The following is a 17,071-nucleotide window of genomic DNA, read 5'->3' as shown; positions in this document are numbered from 1 at the left end:
TCAGTGACAGCCTTCACTTAAGTGTTTTAAATAACAATTAGAAAATGAACCAAAATGAACTATATCTGGAAATTAAATAAGGACTTGTATTTAATATTAGTCTGTTTTCCTAAACTCCTGTGACTTAACCCTTCTGTAACCTGAAGCATAACATGAGGGAAATATTTCTGTAGCTAGAGATTATATCCTTTCCGCTCAGCTCAGATATCAGTGAAGTCCTTTTAAAAACACTAAAGTGATTTTTCCTATGCTCCCCACCCACATGGAAAATATTATAGTTACTTGATCAAATTCTCTTCAAATTCAGCATTTTTTTGATCTTCCCACTATCTGTTTGGTGATATATTCATCGTAATGTAAAGTATAGGTGGGTGCTCATGCAGTCTTCATTTTGCTATATCAAAATGTTTCCCCTTCACAACAGTCTTATATGTCAGGAACGAATTATTAAAGGACTCCTCACATAGCCCCCATAAAAAGACCTTAGCCAGACACAATGAAAATCAGCTAAGGTTATGTTTTGATTGAGACCTAAAAGGCTGGCAGGGCCAAAACTGGACAGGAGACAGGCTATAGAAGCTTCTCAAGTTCTTTAGGGCTGGGTCTTTGCAAGTGTGACTTCTTTGTTATTATGTGAATAGCCAGAAGGTCAAATGTATTTTTATTCAAATAAAGTTACCAGTATTTATATAAATCTAAATACAAAAAGATTTTAGTATTTCTTTTGTCTCTATTCACTGTTATTGCTAAAAATGACTAAGGACACATGGTACATGACATAATGTGATTATAAGCACTTAAAATTTATAGTCTATTAAAAATGCTAGCTATTTGTTGTCAGTACAGATCAGTGCCCAGAGCTTCACTTGAATAATATGTGTGTGGTTTATCTGCTAGTTAATGATCATTGTTGAACTCTAATAGAATGAAGCATTGTGCTTGGTGAATTTTGTTTTAGACGGCTTCAGTTTCTGCTAAACTTTTTTTTTTTTTTTTTTTTAAGGATAAAGGGCTGTCTGCAGCCTGTTTTTCATTAGTTTTCTGTAGGCCATTAGCCATAGGGTCAAATCATTCTTGAATACTGATAGATCATTCTCTTTAAATGATTGGACAATTTCTTTCTTTCATCTTCCTCCTCAATTTTAGAATGGCGAGAGTATCATGGTTGAACTTGCAGCTGGACCTTTTGGAAATAATGAAAAGGTAGGGATGGCAATTAAACAGAAATGGCCACCAATGTATATATGTGTGTCCAGTTAATAATTTTGCCTTCCCGTGTAATACATTGGTCATATAGTGCATGTTAAGGTATTGTAAAACTTTATTTCTCACAAAATATAGCCCTTTTCTTAGTTATTCTAAATTATTAAATACCTATTGACTTGGGTTTCATCCTAGAATGATGGAAACTTGGTGGAAGCCACTGCTCAACCCTCAGCTCCCCATGAGAAAGTAAGGATTGTATTTCAGATATGTTCATTGGACTTTAAATCATACCCTCTGAGACAAGATTCTTCTTTGGGAGAAAGAAATCCAGATTTTAAAAAAGTATATGTATATATATATATTTCAAGACCTGAGTCCTATTTTTGGTATAAAGACAAAAAAAAAAAAAAAAGAAAGAAAGAAAGAAAAGGAAAAAAAAAAGGTTAGATGTGGGAATACTGGATTAATTCTGTTAACCCTCATGTGTGTTGGGTTTCATTTTTCCAAAACTGTATATCTATTTCTTTCAAGCTTTCTATGCATTCAGAGTATATAAGTGTGTAATTTATGTTCTCTGATTTCAAATTCTTCTAAAAATGTTAAAACAATTACTCTAATATCAATCCTTCCCTTTCTAAGAGATATGTGTAAAAATTTCTAAGAGATTTATTGGTGCCTTTTTTTTTTTTTTTTTTTTTTTTCATAATTACAGTTGCCAGTAGTCATCAGGGTGCCAAAGCTGGCCTATTTCTCAGTAATGAGTGTGTGCCTCATGCCAGTTTCAATACTGGGTTTTGGGGATATTATTGTACCAGGTAAGCAATTGTTTGTAACAATTTCAGTAAAATATACTGATAGTTTAAAATTGCCAAATGCTTAGTATCTATTAAAAGTTACTTGTTCTGTATTAACCATTTATGGTTATTGCTAGAGCTGGGATCAGTGACGAAAATAGAAAAAAAAGCATTTCAAGGGGTAGAAGATAAAGCCCAAATGGTAACAACCAAAGTCTATCTCCCCTGGCTCATAAGTGTCTTAGAGAAAGCACCTAGGATCAGTTTGACCTACTTGCCCAAGAAAGTATATAACAAAACCCTTTAAAAGTTGAATTTAATAATACCAAATATATTGCAGTTTCTATTACTTCTATTTTAAAATAATAGTTATGTGTTCAGAAGGTGGTTTAGGGATACCAGGCAAGGTCATGATTAAGGGAAACATAATAGAACACCAGCTTGTAGGGCATTATAACACACAAAAAATACAGCATATGGTGTATCTTCTCTGACAGCTGCATTTTTCTCACCGGGCTACCTATACAATAAACTCAATCCCAGGCAAGGAATAATATAGCATAGAAGTAATTACTAGTGTTTCTTAATCAGCTGAGAGTTTGTCCTTCACTCTCTCAGTACTAACTGCCTGTAAAGGGGTAAAAAGTATGGGCTCTTCTGCATAAGCCCTTTCATTTACATAGTAAAGCCAGCTAGAGAGAAGCCAACAGCTCAGCCTTGTGAGTTGGCGTGCAAAGTCCAGTGTAGCAACTCTCTTAGTTCATTTTCTAGGATAGATCACGTTAGGCCACAGAGCAAATCTTACCAAATTTAAGAAAATTGAAATTATATATATACCAAAGTATATTTTCTGACCACAATGGTGTGAAACTAGAAATCAGTAACAGGAGGAAAATTGGAAAATTCACAAGTATGTAGAAATTAAACAAAATAGTTTTGAAAAAACAACGCATCAAAGAAAATATTAAAAGAGAAATTTAAGGGTGCCTGGGTGGCTCAGTGGTTGAGCGTCTGCCTTCAGCTCAGGGCGTGATCTCGGGATCCGGGATTGAGTCCCACATTGGGCTCCTTGTGGGGAGCCTGCTTCTCCCTCTGCCTGTGTCTCTGCCTCTCTCTGTGTGTCTCTCATAAATAAATAAAATATTTTAAAAATAAATAAAAGAAATTTAAAAATATTTTAAGAAAAATGAAAAGAGAAACAACATTCCAAAACTTACAGGATGCAACAAAGGCGGTTTAAGAGGGAGGTTTATAGTGATAAGCACATACATCAAGAAAATAGAAATGCAGATAAGCAACCTAACTTTATTTTTTTTTAAAGATTTAATGTATTTATTCATGAGAGACACAGAGAGAGAGGCAGAGACACAGGCAGAGGGAGAAGCAGGCTTCATACAGGAAACCCAATGTGGCACTCAATCCCTGGACCCTGGGATCACACCCTGAGCCAAAGGCAGAGGCTCAACCACTGAGCCACCCAGGCATCCCGTGACCTAACTTTGTATGTAAGAAATTGGTAAAAGAAGAACAAACTGGGATCCCTGGGTGGCGCAGCGGTTTGGCGCCTGCCTTTGGCCCAGGGCGCGATCCTGGAGACCCGGGATCGAATCCCACGTCGGGCTCCCGGTGCATGGGGCCTGCTTCTCCCTCTGCCTGTGTCTCTGCCTCTCTCTCTCTCTCTCTGACTATCATAAATAAATAAAAATTTAAAAAAAATAAAAAATAAATAAATAAAAAAAGAAGAACAAACTAAGCCCAAAGTTAGCAGAAAGAGGGAAATAATAGAATACAGCAGAAATAGAGAACAGGAAAACAGTAGAAAAGATGAATAAAAGTAAGAGTTGATTTTTTTTTTAATTTTAGATAAACAAAAATGACAGACTTTCAGCTAGACTAACCAAGGAAAAAAGAGAACTCAAATCAATAAAATCATAAATGAAAGATACAACTGATAACCACAGAAATATAAAAAAAATGTTCTCCATGTCATGGAATATTAAGCAGCTAATAAAACCATATTTTAAAAGACTATTTAATGGTTTGGGAAAATGTTTAAAAATGGCATTAAGTTTTAAAAAAATCATATGAAATTTTGTCCAATATTTGAGGTACCTTAATGTTCTCACAATGCAAAAAATAAATGATAAGTACAATGGCAGCATGGCACTGCTGCCATTGTTAATAGTTGAATTCGTATTGCTGTTACTGTTTTAAGAAAATAATGTATTTGGTGGTTTTTTGTTTTTTAGGTCTGTTGGTTGCATACTGTAGAAGATTTGATGTTCAGACTGGTTCTTCTTCTATATACTATGTTTCCTCCACAATTGGTAAATTTTTGTTTTGTCTTTCTATTATGTTGAATTGTTTATAGGAAAAGGTAGAGGCCTGAAAATAAGAAGTCCTGAAATTTAATTCTTCATCATTAATTAGTAAGACAAGTTTTTCCATCAAAAAGAAATAATACTTTTCTACCTATATCACAAGGTTTCTGAGGTTTAAAAATCTGTATGTAAAAGAAAATCATTAGGTTTCATATCTTAAGTGCTTTTAGAGCATCTAACACATAAGTAGTCCATAAATTGTATGATAATAGATTCAGATTTTCTTAAAATACTATATGAATAACAGTGTATTTATATAAATGAATTTATGGCACAATAACATCTCACTTGAGACAGCAGAGGTAATTGTCATTTAACCTTCTATTTGTCTCATTGAGAACAGAGAAGATCCGGAAGCAAGCCAAAAAATACTTTACTTCTAAACATATCAAACAGATATCTCAAAGTCCATACACCAATCTCTTTATTCTTAGGTGAGAAGCCTGCTTCAGAGCCATTTAGATACTGTTGTAGCAAGATTTTCAATTCCACAGTGGAGTTAAATGCAGTAAATTAAAAGTGCTCTACGCTAGCAGTAGAGAAGGGCATTTCTAGAAATAGGTACTTGACAACAAGAAAGAACAGCTAAGTGAGTGAAAAGATAAAAGAAAAAAATTATAAAGATATAAGAAAAGCAGTTTGAGGCTATTAAGAATGGTACTGTACAAGGGCATTAATGTATTAAAGTCCAGCACCAGTCAGTGTGATAGAATAAAAGAACACTCAATGCAAAGGCAGATAAGAGGGCTCTCTGTTCACTGTGCTGTATAACTTCAGGCAGTTCACTTAACTTCCCTGGTCCTCCATTGCCTTGTCTATAAAATCAGGATTGTCTATAAAGACTGTACTAGCTCCAATATTCTGAGATCCTCTGTTTATGATGAGATGCTGAGTCATTAAGGAAAGATCAGATGATGTTTAGTATGCACTTGTTGAAGAATCCCAAGAAGTATATAATCAAAATGAGGAAGATTTTCAAAGCAATTTCTAGTACCTACAGGTACAAATTTTAGTTATCTGAAATATGCAATAACTCAACATCCTTAACAGTGACAGATTAATGGAGACTTTCTTGAATTATATATTTGTCAATAATTAATGATTAACCAGTTCCCAAACTTTAAAAAGCTATGAGGAATGTCTCTCCTAATTGCTGTCTTAGAAAAAAAGTCATAGGGCAAAAATGTCCTCAGAAATATTTGAAAACCACCACCTCAGTGAGGGGGTCAAAATCCAACTGTGGTAGCATGTAGAAATGACTGATAATTGGTGTTCTTTTTACAGCCTATGCTGTTGGCATGATACTTACATTTGTTGTTCTGGTGCTGATGAAAAAGGGGCAGCCTGCTCTCCTCTATTTAGTTCCTTGCACACTTGTTACTGCCTCAATTGTTGCTTGGAGACGTAAGGAAATGAAAAAGTTCTGGAAAGGTAGTGGCTATCAGGTATGTACTTCTATCTCAGTTACCAAGTTATGACGTAATTCAGTGACTAAAACATATAATGTGTTATTGGTTTCAGAGGTAGAGGTCAGTGATTCATCAGTCTTATATAACAAACAGTGCTCATTACATCAAGTGCTCTCCTTAATGCCCATACCCCAGTTACCCCAGCCCCCAACCCCCTCTCCTCCAGTGACCCTCAGTTTGTTTCCTATGATTAAGACTGTCTTTTTGATTTGTCTCTCTCTCTCATTTCATCTTGTTTTATTTTTTTTTTCTCTAGAATTTCCCCTCTGATCCTCTGTTTTGCTTCTTAAGTTCCACATGAGTGAGATCATATGATACTTGTCTTTCTCTGGTTGTCTGAGTGACTTATTTCATTTAGCACAATATCCCCTAGTTTCTATCCGCATCATTGCAAATGGCAAGATTTCATGTTTTTTGATGGCTGAGTAGTATTCCATTGTATATATGAACCACATCTTCTTTATTCATCTGCCAGTGGACAACTGGGCTCTTTCCATGGTTTGGCTATTGTGGACATTGCTGCTATAAACATTGGGGTGCAGGTGCCCCTTCATATCACTATGTTTGTATCTTTGGGGTAAATACCTAGTAGTGCAATTGCTAGGTCATAGAGTAGCTCTATTTTCAACTTTTTGAGGAACTTCCATACTCCAAAACAACAATTTCAACATGAGTTTTCAAATCCACACAAAACTAGACTTTATGAAAAATAAAACTTTTTTTTTTATTTTTAAAAATTTATTTGACAGCACAAACACAAGCAGAGGAGTGGCAGACAGAGGCAGAGGGAGAGGGAGAAGCCGGCTCCCCACTGAGCAGGGAGCCTGATGCAGGGCTCGATCCCAGGACCCTGGGATCATGACCTGAGCCCAAGGCAGACACTTAACTGACTGAGCCATCCAGGTGCCCTGAAAAATAAAAGTATTTTAAGTACTGAATTTTTGAGACTGACATTAGCTCTTTTGCACAGTAATAGTCTTGAGGTTTTGCAGATAAAGGATGTACTCTCTTCAGCACCTAACTGGGTCTAATTAAATTAAATAGGGTACTTATTTTAGGTTTAAATGAATCAAGATTTCCCTGGGACAGAAAATCAGATCTATTATGTTTGAGATTTTTTTTTTCATTGAAGTTAAACCCCTTTCTTCTTTTCCTAAATGTTCTTGATATTCCAGTAAAGTTTGTTTCCATTGAAATTAAAGAGAGTTGGGAAACTAGTGTATTAAGGTCAGGGCCATGGCATTGATCCCTTCATGAGGCAGTTAGCTCTGCTTTGCCCTATTACAGCAAACTACCCTCCTCCATCTGCTCCCTACATGCGTGTTAGTGGTCACATGAACAAAAATAGAGGTACTTTGGGTGGATGGCTGTAATTCTGTTAGTAGATAAACAGTTCAAAGTTCATCCATCTTGTAGTTGGTCTGTAGTATCATCTTTATTTAACAAGAGTTGATTAACATAGTAAGTTAGACTACTATATTTAGAAGAACCACTGGTCTAGAATTCTTTAGGGTAAATCGTGTAATTCCTTTGAAATTTGGTTAAAAGAATACCTGCCCTGTCTACCTCACAATGCCATTGTCTCAGCTTACATTTATGTACAGAGAATTATGGCCACAAGGCCCTTAACTAAACTAGTAAGATAGCTTATAACTTTTACTTGAAGAAGATACCACGTAGAGGTTTTTTTAAAAAAATTTTTTTAAATTAAAGTATGTCCTACAACATATACTCTGCTTTTTAGCCTTTGAAAGTCACATTCCAAAAAATACTCTTCGTGATCATTTTCTTAAAATAGTTTTATATTTCTTCATTTAGCAAATGTTAATTGAGTAGTTCTCTGAGCCAGGTGCTATTTTAGGTGCTGTTGATAAAAGATGAACAAGTTAGAAACAGGCCTACTCTCATGGCCTCTTGAAAGTTAGAGTCTAGTGGAGGATGCAGATAGTCACTAACAAAGTACGATAAATGTATTTATTAGTTATAGTAGGGTGCCATGAAAGCTAGCAGTAGGACACCCAGTGCTTATTGTTATTTAGAGTAGGCCATGTTCAGTGCAGAGCCCAACATGGGACTTGAACTCCCATTCTGAGATCAAAGCCTGAGCAGAGATTAAGAACCAGAGAAGCGGGATCCCTGGGTGGCGCAGCGGTTTAGCGCCTGCCTTTGGCCCAGGGCGTGATCCTGGAGACCGGGGATCGAATCCCACGTCAGGCTCTCGGTGCATGGAGCCTGCTTCTCCCTCTGCCTATGTCTCAGCCTCTCTCTCTCTCTCTCTCTCTATGACTCATAAATAAATAAAAATTAAAAAAAAAAAAAAAAAGAACCAGAGAAGCTTAACCAACTCAGCCAGCCAGGCACCCAGCATTTAACTTTAAAAACATGTGCTTATTAAAAGAAAAAAAATGTGTTTATTAGGATGTTTGGGTGGCTCAGTTGGTTAAGCGTTGAACCATTGATTTCTGGGCCGGTTGTGATCTCAGGGATTGTGAGATCCAGCCCCCCTGTTGGGTTCTATTCTCGGTGTAGAGCCTGCTTGAGAATCTTTCCCTCGCCCTCTCCGCCTCCCGCACTGCACACACACTCTCTCTCTCTTAAAGAAAGGGGTATTAACAGAAGATTTTGAAAATATAGAAAAATACAAGAAAATTAAGTCCACCTATATAATTCCACCACTGAGAGGTAGCCACTCTTAAGATTTAATTGAGTTCCCCTCTGTGCCTTCCTAGATAAATGGATAGATGGATAGTTGATACTGTACTTTAAAGAGTTCTCTGTATTGTCTTTTCATTACATTTGTGTTCTTTTTTTTTTAAAGATTTTATTTATTTAAGAGAAAGTGTGAGCATGAGCAGGGGAGAGGGGTAGAAGGAGAGGGAGGAGCGGACTCCCACTGAGCGGGGAACCCAATAGGGGACTCTACCCCAGGACCCTGAGATCATGACCTGAGCTAAAGGCAGATACTTGAGCAACTGAGCCACTCAGGCACCCAGTGTTAGTTCATTTTTGAATTCCTTGTAAAAAATCATTTTAATGACTGCGAAATATTCTCATACACATATATTGTATTTAACGATCTCCTTTAACCAAGTAATTTCTCTTCAGGGTATTGTCCAGAAAGTGGTTAAAAATTTGGGCAAAATTGATGTGAAAAGATATTTGTTAAAGTCCTTCTGATTATCCTTGTTTTAATGACTCATAGGTTAACATTATTATTGGCAATTAATGAACTAAAATTTTTACATATGCCCTAACTTTGTTTTTATTTTATTTTCCTTTTTATGTTTTAATTACAAAGTAATGCAGTTTACATTCTTTAAACAAATAATACAAAAGTCTATAAAAAAAAAAAACAAAAAACAAAAAAAAACAAAAGTCTAAAGTAAACATAGAAGGTCATTTTCTATTCAACATATTCAACTATTCAACATACCCCCACCTCCTTTTAGGGGCACTAACTTTATTTATTTATTCTTTAAGATTTTATTTATTTATTCGTGAGAGACACAGAGACATAGGCAGAGGGAGAAGCAGGCTCCCGTAGGTAACCTGACACAAGACTTGATCCCTGAACCCAGGGATCACAACCTGAGCGGAAGGCTCAACCACTGAGCCACCCAGGCGTCCCTAGGGGCAACTACTTTAAACAGTTTGTGTGGAGATCTTTTCATTGACAACTCCTGCTATAAAATATTTAAAGATGTTGTATACATAAAGTACTAACATTGTGTTTCATTGGAAATATCCAAAGTTCATTTTCTCTCTGGTTTGTAATTGTACCTTTTGTCCAATCCTTATGATGTCTATTGAACAGAAAGAGGATGGTAGATAAGGAAGGAATTCAACTAAGTGATGCATTTATATTCCCTATGAACAAATACTCTGTCCTGTACCATTCAAGTTTCATTCTTAAAAATTATAATCTTGAGGGGCGTCTGGGTAGCTCAGTCAGTTGAGTGTCCAACTCCTGGTTTCTGCTCATGTCATGATCTTGCCATTGTGAGATCAAGCCCTGCATTGGGCTCCGTGCTTAGTGCAGAGTCTGCTTCAGATTCATATTCTCTTTCTCCCTCCCTCTCTCCCCCTCTCCCTCTCCCTCTTTCCTCCCTTCCCCCTGTTCACACACACCCACTCTCTCTCAAATAAATAAATCTAAAAAAAAAAAATCATCATCTTGAAAAAAATTATGATTCTCGGATGCCGAGGTGGCTCAGTGGTTGAGTGTTTGCCTTCAGCTCAGGGCGTGATCCCGGAGTACTGGGATCAAGTCCCACATCGGGCTCCCTGCATGGAGCCTGCTTCTCCCTCTGCCTGTGTCTCTGCCTCTATGTGTCTCTCATGAATAAATGAAATCTTTAAAAAATATATTATGATTCTTCTTCACAACAGCTACCTATAAAGGGGAGAATTGTTGCAGCTGGGCACAAAGCAGTAGTAAAGAGCCCCAGCAGGGCAGACTCCATGGCCTTAACCACAGGATGTAGAAGTCAAATAAGGCAATTGATGGTAGGGAAATCCATTTTAAAATACTTAAAAAGAAAAAAAATAATAAATAAATAAAATAAAATACTTAAAAAGTTAAGACAACTTTGGTTATATGCTTCTCACTTTTGTAGTGTCGTAATTTTATTAAATAAGGACAGTCAGAATATAATATAACACATAGTAATAAAAAGCGTGGAGTCTGGTGCCAGACTGCCTATGTTTGAACTCTGGTTTTGTTAATTATTAGCCACATGACCTTAGGCAAGTTACTTAGCTTCTTGGTGCCTCAGTTTCCTCTAATGTAAAAAGGAATAATGATCATCCTACTTCAGGGGGTTATTGTAAAATATGCAAATTGCCTAGAGTAGTGCTTGACACATAAACACTGTGCATTTGCTATCATAGGAATCGGGGTTTTTCATTTTGATTTATTTGTTGGCTTGGTGGTTATTTTTCAGTTCACTAAACTAGAATACCATTTTTCCGGTTTGAATGTTAAAACTTGAGGTCTTTATTAAATCTGGTTCTTTTAACTTACTTGCAAAATGATTTGATAGCCATCACAAGCCTCAGAGGAAAAAGAAAACCTGTTAAATGTAGCCATTTTCCCACTGTACACTAGATTTTAAAATATGAAGAACAGATACGTGCTGAAATTTTAGGCAAGCTAGCAGTTTATATTATAAACTGCTGCCAGGAGAGAATCTTTTTTTTTTTTTTTTAAACTAGCATTTTCGGAAGTTATAGCATGTAATGCCCTCACAAAATTTATTCCCCTGTAACTGTGAAAAAAGAAATCTCTCATTGCTTTTTTCCAACCTTTAAAGTCAAAATTAATTTAGCTTGAATGTTACTATTTGTGAGAGACAACGACAGTACATTAAAGGCTTTGGAAACAGTTCTGGCAAGTCACTTGGTCTAAGACTCTTCTCCTCATCCATTAAATCAGGTTGGATCTACAGGCAGATAGGAGAATCTATAATTCATAGTGGTGGGTTACCCCAGGGCTTGGTAGGGCAGGTGGATGTGATCGGGTAAGGCCAGGCAAAGACTTTGAAAGTACAGCTAGGAACCTCAACAAGCCTGATAAAACGGGAGACTAGGTATCAACCTAGTATAAGGTCAGCCCTGAAGCCAGCCCTGAGGCAGTTCCTGCTTCGTCTCTCAGGTGAATAGTGTCATTACCTTTTCCCTCCTTTCCCCTGCTTCCATTGTGTTCAGAGCATTGCCTTACTGTTTCCAGACTATCCTTTATATTATTCCCAATTCAAAATCTTCCTTCTCCAAGCGGATATCCAAGAATTCTCTAGTTGAAATTAGGTTCACCTTTCCCCATAATTTTTGTGGACTTTGTACTTTCAATACTTATTAACATCTGCCTTATAGTTTAGATATTTGTGTATGCCTCCCTCAGTAAGTTATTATCTTCTAGGTATTAGGAACCTATACTGATGATAACAGGGTTTTATATATTATAAATTCTTAGTTAATGTTAACTTATAATATATATTATTTATTAGCTGAATAAAACTCAATGTTAAAATTTTTTATGCAAGCAACTATAATGTCTATTCAGTCCTTAATCCACTGACTTTTAAAATTTTTTTTTTTTTTTTTTTTTTATTTATGATAGTCACACAGAGAGAAAGTGAGAGGCAGAGACATAGGCAGAGGGAGAAGCAGGCTCCATGCACCGGGAGGCCGACGTGGGATTCGATCCCGGGTCTCCAGGATCGCGTCCTGGGCCAAAGGCAGGCGCTAAACCGCTGCGCCACCCGGGGATCCCTTCTTTTTTTTTTAATTTTTTTTTTTTTTTTTTTTTTTTATGATAGTCACACAGAGAGAAAGTGAGAGGCAGAGACATAGGCAGAGGGAGAAGCAAATCCACTAACTTTTAGTCACTTTTGCGTGTATGTGTGTAAGCTTGTATTTTAGCAGCCCTCATAAAATTACCAAAAGTATTGTAAGGTTTATAAAAATGAGGCATTTTTAAAGCATTAAACTAGACTTGTGTCTTCACAGCCTTTCTATATAATCATTTATTTTGCAAGTGCCAAAAGTTTTTGCTACTATTTGACATAATCAAATATAAAACAGGTGATATAAAATAAGCCAGAATCTAAGGTGATGGCACACATGCTTATGTTGTTAATCATTTGTTTCATTCCAATGCCTGGTATTAGAGTTGGTGCAAGAATAGTGGTGGTAAAAAGCAGGCCTTTGCACTGGAGACTTTTTAAATGTCATGGTTTGCCCTGATGGCCTTTTTATGCTTTTCTCAAAGGGAAAATTATACCCCATTTGTTGGCTGAAATCAGAGACTTCATGGAAGTACTTTTCGTTTTTTATTTAGAGTCAGCCCTTTCCATCAATTTCTCTGATCAAATGATACAGAGCAAGAGAGCACAAGCAGGGGGAATGGCAGGAAGAGGGAGAAGCAGGCTCCCCACTGAGCAGGGAAGCCCAATGTAAGGACTCAATCCCAGAACTCTGGGATCATGGACTTAGCCGAAGGCACTTAACCCACTCAGCCACCCACGCACCCCCTAATTTGGAAATCTTAATTGTATATTATTTTCCTTTTTTTTTTTTAAGATTTATTTATTTATTTATTCATGATAGACACACAGAGATAGAGGCAGAGACACAGGCAGAGGGAGAAGCAGGCTCCATGCCCGGAGCCCGATGCGGGACTCGATCCCGGGACTCCAGGATTGCGCCCTGGGCCAAAGGCAGGCACCAAACCGCTGAGCCACCCAGGGATCCCCTGTATATTATTTTCTGTAACTTAGAGCCACTTAACACTCTTACTTGCTATAAACTTTTTTTCTGGAATGCTTCAAGAGCTGTTGTACTCAGTTTCATTTGATTCTACCCAAAGTTTTAAGTTCTGATTAGTGTAAAATAAATCAAGGTGTTTCTTCTCTAGAGAGAAAAATCAAGCAGTGACCTAATTACTTTGGCATAAAGAACAACTAAAACACCTCATCATTTTAGAAAAATGTTGTTCTTTCTGGTCCTAAATCAATGGAGTTAGATTTATGCAACAACCTCCAATGAGTTATTTTACTCTGGCTAGAAAGTAAATGTTCAGTTTGTTGATATCCAGTAAACAGTGGATTTGTCTCTGTTAAATGTCACCAGTGCTTCTAATTATTTTTAGAAGTCACAAGCTGTAACTGACAAGTCAGAATACAGAGATACTTAGAACAACGGTCTTTAGTATCAACAACTCTGTAGTTACCCTCCTTTAATGAGAGTGTTTCTGGAGATTGGTTCACTTATAAATAAGCAGAACTATCGGTAAATGCTAGGCAATCTGACCCAATTTCAGAAGACATCTTTCCAAACTGAACTTGCTTATTTACAAATATTATGAAAAACTATACCAATTTTGCCAGTTAATTTTATTATCTATATTTTTGTTACATTTTTAAAAACCTATTTCAAGGTTGTGCTTTATGTTTCTATATTGCTTTTATTGAAAAGTCAAAAGAGAAAAGTAAGTGCAGAATACAGATGTTTACTTCTTAATAAGCCGATTTTGAAAGTTTTTTTAATGAATACATTTTATTTATAAATATATAATATATAATATATAGATAGGAATTAAAGTGCCAGTGAGGTACCTGAGGATTAGGAAAGAAGAGATACATGATAACTTAGGGAGTATAGGCTGTGAATTCAGTAGAGTACAGTTGCCAGGGTAAGCAGGTCTTGGGGAACGAAGAGGCTTTCCCCACCATCCTGCCGAGACTGCCTCCATTCTCTCTCCTCACAGCTCCAACCTCTCACATCCCAAACTTCTTTTTGTTTTTTTTAATTTTTTTTTTAAAGATTTTATTTATTCATGAGAGACACACACACAGAGAGAGAGAGGCAGACACAGGCAGAGGGAGAAGCAGGCTCCATCCAGAGACCCCGATACTGGACTCGATCCTGGGTCTCCAGGATCACACCCTGGGCCAAAGGCGGCGCTAAACCGCTGAGCCACCCGGGCTGCCCCGAACTTCTAAATTACTAGAAGAAAAAGGACCTAAATATATCTTACATGCTTTTCCTTTCTTTCCCTTATTTAAATTGTGACTAAAATCAACTCTTCAACAACTTCATCTTATGTTTCATTTGGTAAAGTGATGATAAATATATTACCTGTCTCAATTGGGCTTTTTTTCCCCCTTGAAGTGCTATAAACATGTATCTCTTTATCTAGGGGGTATCTTTGGCAAATACAGGACCTCAAAACTGATTTTCTGGGGACCCGAGATGACTCGCAGAGTACTGGCAGGTTTGGGCTTTATAAGCTATCTCCATTTCTTGAGACAATTGTCAGCTGAAAGCCTCAGCTCATGTTGTGTTCTTCTTGTCTGGCAAGGTCAGAGACCCCATTTGGGAATGATTCCACTGTCTGCTTCCTTTTCCAAAAAACACTAAAGCTTTTAGAATCACTTTACAAAAATAGGAACGTTTATCTTGCTGGTCTTTCTTCTAATTGTTGATAAAGAAGAGAAAATGTGCATCACAGTACTGAAAATATTGGAGAGAGGGAGAGAGAGAAGCAGACTCCCCACTGAGGAGGGAACTAGATGAGGGCCACCCAGGTACTCCCTTCCTGTCTTTTTTTTTTTTTTTAAGTGGAAATCCTTTAGCCAAATTAGTGAATCATTGAAGGCAAGTTGAAATTTTGCATTTCCTAACATTTTTTATTTATGCCTTTTTATTTATCCTAGGTGATGGACCATCTGGACTATGCAACAAATGAAGAAAACCCTGTGACTGCTGGTGAACAGATTGTCCAACAATAATATTATGTAGACCTGCAATAATGTCAGTTGATTTTCTACAAATAGAGTTTGACTTTTTAAATTGACTTTTGAATTGACAATCTAAACAAATCTTCAATGATATGCTTGCAAATATATATTTTTTAAGATCTGGTACTGACAATTACATCAAATAATTGAAACATACTTGCTTTTAACTATGTTAAAGTTGTGCCTTCACGTTAAATAAAAGCATATAGTCTGTGTAATTTTGAAGATCTATAATATACAGTATATTTTTCTAAAAAACTGTCCTGACCCACCCCTGTACTTTCTTACTGAAATGTTTCTTTTAACTCCTAATAACAGATAAAAGTATTTCTGTCAAAGTGAGTTTCTGAACAGATTTTCTGACAAGAGTTATGCAAATTTTTGCTCTGTAGAAATAACCACTTAAGACCATATTAGAAGGTAGTTCAACGATGAAATTTTGGACCTTTTCACTGCAGAGGTTAAAAAACTATAATTTGGGAAAATATTTAAATGCATATTTTTGTAGCATAAGTTTTTTTTAAAGTACCAATCTTTTTTAAACTTGAAAATCTAAATTACCTTAGTCTGCATATGTATTATATTAAAATCGTTTTTCAGATATAAAGAAACATAATATATAGAACTAGTCATTAAAAAGACACAGAAACTGAAATCCATAGTTTTCCAGTGGTCTGTTTTTCTTGAAGAGGTAGCTTAAATTTCTATATTAACATTTAGTTTTACCATGGTATTTCTTATCTCTAAAGTTTGGTTCTGTTGATGTTAAGGCTTGAAATTTTGTAAAATGTGTTTTTTTATCAACTTAAATATTAACACATGTGGTGCATTGTATGAGTATAGTGTCCCTAACAGGCTCCCCGTACCCCCTCAATCACCACCTTTTTTTTTTTTTCCCCTAATTCCCACTCCTTTCCCCATAGGAAACCAATGTTAATCTTTTAATATTTTAATGGAGGATGGTTTACTAATATACAAAGTATGCTTTAGAGGAAAGAATTAGAGACAAAAGACAGGAGACTGAGTGTCAATTTAATGACAATAAAAGAATTTGAGTAAATTATCTTAGCTCAAAAGTTTGGTATCTCAGTTTTCAGATCTGCAAAATGAGTAAGTTAGACTAATTACTCTGGTACCTTCCAACTTGAAAAGTAGCTTTCTCATTCTTTGCTGAATCTCAGCATGGCCTTGAACATTATCCTGGGAGTCAGAGGTCAGAGTATCTGTCTACTGTCTTTTATTTTTAAAAAATTCCGAAATGATGAGTGATTGCAATAGCAGGATTTTGCATTTCTCTGTAAGTAATGTATAAGATTGTGAACAAGTCTATGATCTTTCATTCTAAGGCCATTTCAGCTGATTAAAAGATAAAGCTACTGCCTTTTAAAATGGATCAGATCTTTGATGTTTGAAATAAATGTAATCTTTGATGGAGTTAGATGCTTTTGTTGAATTAACTTTTGCTGCTGAACAAATTGTAGATAGAGAAGCTCCCTGACAGACAGTCCTCTTTCCACTTAGTATGCTTATGGGTCCTTCAGTTTATGGCAACATGACGGGTCAGTATCTGCCAAGTAAGAGTTAATCTTAATTTTGTCTCCATAATATCAAGTTTGAACTTTTTCCAAAGAATCTAATTTATTTGGCAGACTCTGATAGAACAGATTAAGTGCCATTTTAAAACTCCAACTCTATTTTCATTTATAATATCAATAAAATGTTTGCCAAAATACAGCTTTTTTAGTAAGATTATCTGTACTCATCCCAACTTTATGATATTTAAAAGCCTTAACCACATTTTATGAAGAACATTAAAGAAAATTTTATATCTTTGATTACAAATTCTACTTTATCCAACCATAAGTTACCAGAGGTAAAACTGTTCTAGTTTGCTATTGAGATCCTATCTATTAAATGAAAAT

General features: G+C 36.1%; 1 protein-coding gene across 3 annotated transcripts in view; it reads left to right on the top strand.

Annotated features, from left to right (window-relative positions):
- SPPL2A (signal peptide peptidase like 2A) overlaps window positions 1-16,583 on the top strand; it is a 55,151-nt gene extending 38,568 nt beyond the window's left edge. For 2 of the 3 annotated variants that reach the window (XM_038580413.1, XM_038580412.1), the window contains exons 11-16: window positions 1,147-1,203; window positions 1,399-1,452; window positions 1,919-2,021; window positions 4,250-4,327; window positions 5,666-5,826; window positions 15,066-16,583. In XM_038580413.1, the coding sequence (XP_038436341.1) occupies window positions 1,147-1,203; window positions 1,399-1,452; window positions 1,919-2,021; window positions 4,250-4,327; window positions 5,666-5,826; window positions 15,066-15,140 (528 nt within the window). In that variant the 3' untranslated portion in view covers window positions 15,141-16,583. The remainder of the gene's footprint in view (window positions 1-1,146; window positions 1,204-1,398; window positions 1,453-1,918; window positions 2,022-4,249; window positions 4,328-5,665; window positions 5,827-15,065) is intronic. The other variant, XM_038580411.1, reaches the window with a different exon arrangement.
- Window positions 16,584-17,071: the final 488 nt, after the last annotated feature.

The sequence above is a fragment of the Canis lupus genome, chromosome 30, assembly GCF_011100685.1.
Source record: "Canis lupus familiaris isolate Mischka breed German Shepherd chromosome 30, alternate assembly UU_Cfam_GSD_1.0, whole genome shotgun sequence".
NCBI lineage: Eukaryota > Metazoa > Chordata > Mammalia > Carnivora > Canidae > Canis > Canis lupus.
This window is presented reverse-complemented; position numbering and strand designations above follow the sequence as displayed.